Source organism: Penaeus japonicus, unplaced genomic scaffold (assembly GCF_977035675.1).
Source record: "Penaeus japonicus unplaced genomic scaffold, GWHDUDI00000001_assembly GWHDUDI00000031, whole genome shotgun sequence".
Taxonomy (NCBI): Eukaryota; Metazoa; Arthropoda; class Malacostraca; order Decapoda; family Penaeidae; genus Penaeus; species Penaeus japonicus.
This window is the reverse complement of record NW_028234433.1, coordinates 8,423,633-8,431,132: the sequence shown is the minus strand read 5'-3', so window position 1 is coordinate 8,431,132 and position 7,500 is coordinate 8,423,633. Positions and strand designations below refer to the sequence as shown.

The 7,500-nt window shown below is 53.7% G+C and overlaps 1 protein-coding gene across 6 annotated transcripts in view; it reads left to right on the top strand.

Annotated features, from left to right (window-relative positions):
• The window catches only part of LOC122246066 (uncharacterized), a 122,509-nt gene that overhangs the window by 113,283 nt on the left and 1,726 nt on the right, over positions 1–7,500 (top strand). For all 6 annotated transcript variants that reach the window (XM_086555632.1, XM_086555633.1, XM_086555631.1 and 3 more), the window contains 5 exons: positions 4,359–4,514; positions 5,248–5,375; positions 5,491–5,810; positions 6,042–6,403; positions 6,524–7,500. The exon at positions 6,524–7,500 is cut by the window's right edge and continues 1,726 nt beyond it. In XM_086555632.1, coding sequence (XP_086411758.1) covers positions 4,359–4,514; positions 5,248–5,375; positions 5,491–5,810; positions 6,042–6,403; positions 6,524–7,018 — 1,461 coding nt within the window. In that variant the 3' untranslated portion in view covers positions 7,019–7,500. The remainder of the gene's footprint in view (positions 1–4,358; positions 4,515–5,247; positions 5,376–5,490; positions 5,811–6,041; positions 6,404–6,523) is intronic.

The window sequence follows — 7,500 nt, the reverse complement described above, 5'->3', positions numbered from 1 at the left end:
GTCCCTTCGTCCCTCCTTCCCCCCTTCCCTCCGTCCCTTCGTCCCTTCGTTCCTCCTTCCCTTCGTCCCTTCGTCTCTTTGTCCCTCCTTCCCCCCTTCCCTCCGTCCCTTCGTCCCTTTGTCCCTCCTTCCCCCCTTCCCTCCGTCCCTTCGTTCCTCCTTCCCTTCGTCCCTCCTTCCCCCCTTCCCTCCGTCCCTTCGTCCCTTCGTTCCTCCTTCCCTTCGTCCCTCCTTCCCTTCGTCCCTTCGTCTCTTTGTCCCTCCTTCCCCCCTTCCCTCCGTCCCTTCGTCCCTTCTTTCCTCCTTCCCTTCGTCCCTTCGTCTCTTTGTCCCTCCTTCCCCCCTTCCCTCCGTCCCTTCGTCCCTTCGTCCTTCTGCCCTCTTCCATATCTCCAATAACTCGTCCTTCCCTCAAACACCCCATTCCTCTTCCCTCCCTCTATCCATCCGCTCATCCTTCTCTCCATCTTTTCAACTATTCTTCTATCCCTTCCTCCCTCCCCTCCTCCCATCTCGTCCTCCCCTTACCTCGCCTCCCAGTATATTATGTGCATATTTCCCCCTCCCTTTGGTTTCCCATACCCATTGCACCTCCCTCCACCCCTTTCTTCCCCTTCTCTCTCCCCTTTCCACCCCTTCTCCCCCTCCCCAGTTACCCAAGGGAGAGGGGGGAAAGGGAGAATGGGGGAGGGCGACGCTGCATAGACGTGACACAGACGAATGCAGTAATGCCATGACGCAAGGAAAGCGGACGCTGTATGGACGAGTGTCTTTGGCATGGGCGCGAGTTAGGTGCAGGAAGGGGGGGAGGGGGGTAGCGCTAAGGGAGGGGGAAGCCATGGTGGGAGAGTGGTTGGGCTGCGCTTGCGAGTGCCTGTGAAGAGGGCGTTTGCGTTTGTTTACTTTGTATTTTCTGGTTATCTCTCTCTCTCTCTCTCTCTCTCTCTCTCTCTCTCTCTCTCTCTCTCTCTTTATATCTATCAATGTCTCTCATATCGCCAGATCCCACTTCGTCCCTTCCCTTCCCTTGCCGTCTATTCTCCATATTTACCTTCCATTCCTTCCTCTCCCCCTCCCTCCCTCCCTCCCCTCACCTTTTACTCTCACTCATACTCCGCCCAATAAACAATGGTCGCCGTGCACCTGCGAGGCTATTCCTGGCCGTCGCTCCTCGCCGTGTATTGGCACAGGGGCCACGTGCGCGCCGGGCAAGTGGTGCCGCCGCTGCGTACGTGACAGGTGTTATGCGCTCTCTGCTGTTGCTGGCGCTGTTCTTTACCTGCCTGTCCCCCCCTTCCTCTCTCTCTCTCTCTCTCTCTCTCTCTCTCTCTCTCTCTCTCTCTCTCTCTCTCTCTCTCTCTCTCTCTCTCTCTCTCTCTCTCTCTCTCTCTCTCTCTCTCTCTCTCTCTCTCTCTCTCTCTCTCTCTCTCTTTCTCTTTTTCTCTCTCTCTCTTTTTTTTTTTTTTTTTTGTGGGGGAGGCTGGCTTTCCCCTCTTTTTTCCTTCTTTATTTTCTCGATCTCCCGTTTCCTCTTTTGTTTTCCCACATCCATTTTCCTCTCGTTCTTGGCGTCTCCCTCTCCCTCTCCCACTCTCTGGAGGGGAAGGGAAATGAGGGAGCGAGGAAAAGAAAGAAAGGAAGAAGGAAGGAAAGAAATAGAAAAAATAAAAAAGTAAAATAAAAAAAATAAAAAAAAAACGGAAGGAAGGGAGGGAGGAAGGGAAAGGGAAAATTAGGGGAGGGGAGGGGAGGGGCACCTACTTACCTCCCTTGCACTCTCGCTGTTCCACATAGCCCGAGGGAGCCAAAGATGTGCAAGCGGCATCATTCTTGGCAGCTGAACGAGGAGGTGTTTGTGGTGTGTAGAGGGGGAGGGGGATGGGGGAGGGGGGAGGGGAGGAGAAAGGAAGAGGTGTGGCAATGCTTCCATTTTCCTTATCCGTTTGGGCTCCTTAGTCATCCGCGGCACTTGTGCATTCCCACCGTCGCCGTCCTCCTCAAAGGCTGTCTTCGGCTTCCCATTCTCTTCCTCTGCGTTCCGAGCCAGTAACTCTGCTTTCGTCTCCTCCCCCTCCTCTTTTTCTTCCTCCTCCTCCTCCTCCTCCTCCCCCTCCTCCTCCTCCTCCTCCTCCTCCTCCTCCTCCTCCTCCTCCTCCTCCTCCTCCTCCTCCTCCTCCTCCTCCTCCTCCTCCTCCTCCTCCTCCTCCTCCTCCTCCTCCTCCTCCTCCTCCTCCTCCTCCTCCTCTTCCTTCTCCTCCTCCTTTACTTTACCCCCAACACCTCTTTTCTGTCCCTTACCCCCTTCTCCCCTCCCCTTCCCCTCACCATCTCGATCCCTTCTCCTTCCCCCTCCCCATCATCAGCTCGACCCCCTCCCCTTCCCCCATCCCCAGCTCGACCCCCTCCCCTTCCCCCATCCCCAGCTCGACCCCCTCCCCTTCCCCCATCCCCAGCTCGACCCCCTCCCCTTCCCCCATCCCCAGCTCGACCCCCTCCCCTTCCCCACCCCCCCTCACTCCCTCTTCCTTATTTTTATTTCCGTGTACCTGCTCTGATTGGCCGAACGCAATCGCGGAATGCTCGCCAATTTACCTCAGTGAGCCGCGTCCTGAGATTATTTACAGCCATCGCTCCTCTCCTCTTCCTTCTTCTTCTTCTTTTGCTCTCCTTCTCCGTTCTTCTTTCTCCTTCGCCCTCACCTTTCTCCCCCCCCTCCCCTCCGCACCTCTCTCTCTCCTTTGGTTGGAAGGAGGAACGAGAAAAGTGGGGAGGAATAGGGAGGAGTGGGGAGGAGAAGGGACAAAGCAGAAGGAGGAAGGCGGAAGGAAGAAAGAAGAATGAAAAAAGAAAAAGTTCAAAGGAAGAAGGAGAGAGGAGACAGGGGAAGGAGGAGGGAGGCGAGGGGGGGAAGGAGGAGGGAGGAGAGGGGGGAAGGAGGAGGGAGGCGAGGGGGGAAGGAGGAGGGAGGCGAGGGGGGAAGGAGGAGGGAGGCGAGGGGGGAAGGAGTGCGGAGGAGAGGGAGGAGTTAGGAGGAGAGGGAGGAAGGAATAAGAAGGGGGGAGCGGGGAGGAGGAGAGAGGAGTGAGAAGGAGAGGGGGAAGGGGGAGGAGCGGGGAGGGGCAACATTTGCAAGTGGCAACTGCTTTTGGATCTGAGCCTCGAGTCTTTCTGTATCGCGATGAATAAGCAATTCTCGCCAATTCTCTGTGAGGGGGGTAGGGGGAGGTATGCCTGTGTGTGTGTGTGTGTGTGTGTGTGTGTGCAGTGTGTGTGCAGTGTGTTAAAGTTTCTTCTCTGCTGTACTAATTTTAGACAGATTAAAAGGAGAGGGAGAAGGGGGGGGGGGCGAGAGGATGAGACAAGGAAAGCACTCTTCCTGTTAGGCAATAATTCTTGTTAAACTAACTCACTCACTCTCTTTCTGTCTATCTATCTATCTATCTATCTATCTCTATCTATCTCTCTCTCTCTCTCATTTCTCCTTTTCCCCACTATGATTTAATTCCTATAATGATTTCATTCTAAGTAATTCTTTCCTTTCCCATAAACGCCTCTCCTTTTTGTCTCTTTCCGTTCTTGATATTTATCAGTATCTTCCTCTTATCTTTATCTAATAACAATAATAGTGTCGGCCGGAGCGCACAGCGACGTAAACAAAAGAGAATCGGGTCTCGTGTTTATTTGTGTTCGGATCCTAAAATACAAATCCTCTTGCGAGGACGTAATGGCAGTCGTCAGGGAAGAGGGCGAGCGCTTGCAGGGATAAGGGCCTCTTGGGAGAGCAGTTAGGATTGGGTTGTTTCAGTGGGGAGTGTGTGTGTGTGTGTGTGTGTGTGTGTGTGTGTGTGTGTGTGTGTGTGTGTGTGTGTGTGTGTGTGTGTGTGTGTGTGTGTGTGTGTGTGTGTGTGTGTGTGTCCATCCGCTTGTGCCTGTGCGTGCGTGGGTGTGGGTGGGAATTTTCCACTGACAGCGTAAGAGCTACAAGTATTTTTGGAAGTTGCTGACTGCGTTCGGAAGCCTTAGACTGCATGTGTAAGGCCTCTCTCTTTCTTTCTTCTTCCCTTCCTTCCTTCCTTCTGTGTGCCCGATATCTATTTTGATATCTGCTGAAGTTGCTCCTGTCTTCTTCGGTCATTATGCTCTTTACAGAGTGTGTAGGATTATAAAGAAGTGGCGACTGATGACTTTTTTGGCATCGTTGGTCACCTTTCTATGTAGAAAGACCGTAGTTGATCACAAGTAAATTCTAAAGCAGGTACGCAGGAAAAGAAATAAATAGATTTTAAAAAGTTAGAATCTTAAGAGTCTTGGAAAACGACCGAAAGCTCCTAACACGCCCTTTTTTCTCGCCATTGCAGGACAGCCTCCACCGCTGCCAGTCTTCGGAGGACGACGAAAGGTCATCGTCCTACCTGAGGTCGTTGACGTCTGAGGATGAGGAGCCGACCCGGTACGACCCCGTGCCCTCGGACGTCGTGTCGTGCCAGCCGCCCAGACCCTCGTCGCCAGTCAGTGTGAGTGGAGGGACACTGCTGCTAACTGTTGCGTTTTAGTGATAGGAGGGGGATGGGGGAAGGGGAAGGGGGAGGGGGCAACTAGGGTTGTGATTGAGGTTGGTGGTGTGGTTGTTTTGTGTGAGTGGACAGGAGACTGTGGTTGACAGTAATAGAATGGGGCAAAGAGAATGATGGTGGTGGTTCTTTTTCGAGGGTTGTAAGTGGAGTGGTAACTGGAAGGAACACAAGGCCGATTTCTGGCGTGGTCGTGCTTTGTAAGTAGAGAGGAGACTGGTTGACTGTCAGTTGCTGCAGAAAACGGGACGAGAGTGAAGGTTGCTGAGTGGGCGTTACCTAAGTGGAGGAAGAGGAGAGTTGTGAATTGGATCGGAGAGGAAGGGGAATGATTACCTTTGAACTTATTGAAAGGAAGGGGAAGGATCACCTTTTAGACTTATTGGATGGAAGGGGAAAACTGTGTGTGTGTATGTGTGTGTGTGTGTGTGTGTGTGTGTGTGTGTGTGTGTCAACTTAGATTTCATAGATAGGATTAATATTGAAATGTGACGTTTCGTTTAGGGAGTAAGAAAGCCTTTGCTCAGGCGGTTTATTCATTCATTTTTGAATCTGTTATCTGAAACACCTTATTCATTTCTTTACTTATTTCTAGTGGCTCTTTTATCCCCGTATTTAGAAGGGCAAACCCATATTTCCTCGTATATTTATTTCGTCTTCGTCTTCTTGTTTGCAGCGCGAGCCATCGTTGGGCTTGAGCGAACTGCTGAACGCCGGCGAGCCAGTGACGAGCGACCGCGGCTCGTGGGGGATGCGCGAGTCCTCCCACTGCGACTCGTGGCACCGCACCGCACCCCGATACAGGTCAGGCTCGCTTCCTTACTAGACTTATAGATACCTGTTTATTATTTGGATATGACTCTAAGGCTCCCGAGTGTTGCTCGATGGAAGAGAACTGACTTTCCCCCACCTCCCGCAGCCGCTTCGACGACGAGAGCACAATGCAGAGCAACTGGTACCGCAGCGACGACGACGACATGATCCTGTCGCCGCGGGCGTCGGAGGCGTACAAGGACCTGGGTCCCCCCAGCGGGCCCGAGGACTACAAGGCGCCGCCGGGCCAAGGGGCCGTCAAGATCCTCATGAAGAACATCAACTCCATCAAGAAGAAGATCAAGCGCTACGAGGAGGAGTTCGAGTCGGCCTTCGGATACCGCCCTTCGCACACCGAGAAGATGAAGCACAAAGAGATCAAGAAGTACATGAGCGAGCTCAGCAAGGCACGCAAGGAACTCAAGCGTGAGTGTTCCACCTGTTCTCTCCCCTTCCCCTCCCCCCTTCCCTTCCCCTCCCCTTCCCCTTCCCCCTTCCCTTCCCCTCCCCTTCCCCTTCCCCCTTCCCCTTCCCCTTCCCCTTCCTCTTCCCCTTCCCCTTCTCTTTTGTTGAAAGGCAGTTGATGCGAGATTCATAAATGTTCCGCAGTTTCCTCGTTTGGCAACGTAGATTATAATCCTCCTTTTCGCCCTGCAGAGATGAAGGACGACGTGGCCGGGATGATGTCCGTGCCGACGGTGTTCCCGCTGTCGCTGCTGCGGTGCCAGGAGTCGACCAACCCCAACGCCAGATCGCCCAAGACCGCCTCCGGCACGGCAGACACCATCCGGCAGGTGGAGGACAGACTGCGGGAGAAGAGGTCGGCTTCGGGACGCCCCATGGACCTCACCAACATGAACAAGGCCGAAATGCAGGAGGAGAAGACCGCCCTGCAGAAGGCGCTGCTGTACTACGAGTCGGTGCACGGGCGGCCCACCACGAGAGAGGACAGAGACCTCGCGCGACCCCTCTACGACAGATACCGCCAAGTCAAGAGGATCGTCATGAGATCGAGTTCGGTGAGTGTCCGCCCCGGGGCGCGCGGGAGCCCCTGAGGGACGCTCTCACAGATGACTCATACGTGAAAGTAAGCGATGCTTTATTGAGGTTTACTAATGTTTGTCTTTTTTCCCTGTCAGAGAGCCAAGGAGAACATGGTGGAGCTGGCCCCGATCCTGGAGCACGAAGCGATGGACTTCACCCTGGCCTCGCCGCAGCACCGGGGGTCGTTGCAAGGCGACGAAATCGAGAAGATCTCCCTGCCGCCTTCCCCGCCCTCCACCCCGCCCGTCTTCGACTCGCCGGTCTTTGAGGCGCCCCAGACCATGACCACGACCACGACGATGCCCTGCGACGACCCGAAGGACGGCCGGCGCGGCGTGCCCCTCGGGGACCTGCACGCGCTGCCCCTGAGCGAGCTCCGGGAGAGGAAGAAGGAAGCGCGCGACGAAAAGAAGAAGCTCCGGCGAGCACTGCGGGAGTTCGAGGAGAACTTCGAGAGGGACATGGGGAGGAAGGTCCAGAAGGAAGACCGGGGCCCCATGGAGCAGACCTACCTGGATTACAAGCACGCAAAGGCGAAGTTGAGGCTGCTTGAGGCGCTTTTGTCCAAACACGAGCCTCACAAGGTTTGAGTATTTTTACATTCAACTACCCTAGGATAAGTGCTGATAGAAGAGCTTATTTTTGGGGGAAAGCAGAAGTTTGTAATGTGCTTACATTATATTCAAAGCAGTAAATGTTTACTGTAAGTGGATTAGGACGACGTAGGCCCAGCTGTTCTTGGCGTCACTCAGTGAGAAACGACCGTCAAGTAATGGAACTCGTATACAGATTGTAGGTTTTGCTCCCGTAGCAGAAGAGCAAGACTTTCGGAGGACACAAGGGAAGGGCGTCCCAGTCCATGTTCCGTGCACTACCCGTAGCGGCAGGCACTGATTATGCATGAACTGTGATACAGATAGTTGTCAAAGTTCCCAATATGGTTTAAAGATTAATTAAAATAGAAAATCCCTTGTTTTGAATCTTCATTACTAACAGTAGGTTTAATAGGGTCTCCCAGTTCTTTTGTCTAAATCTGCACCTTTGGAATTCTCTTTTGTTATTCGGATTGTAG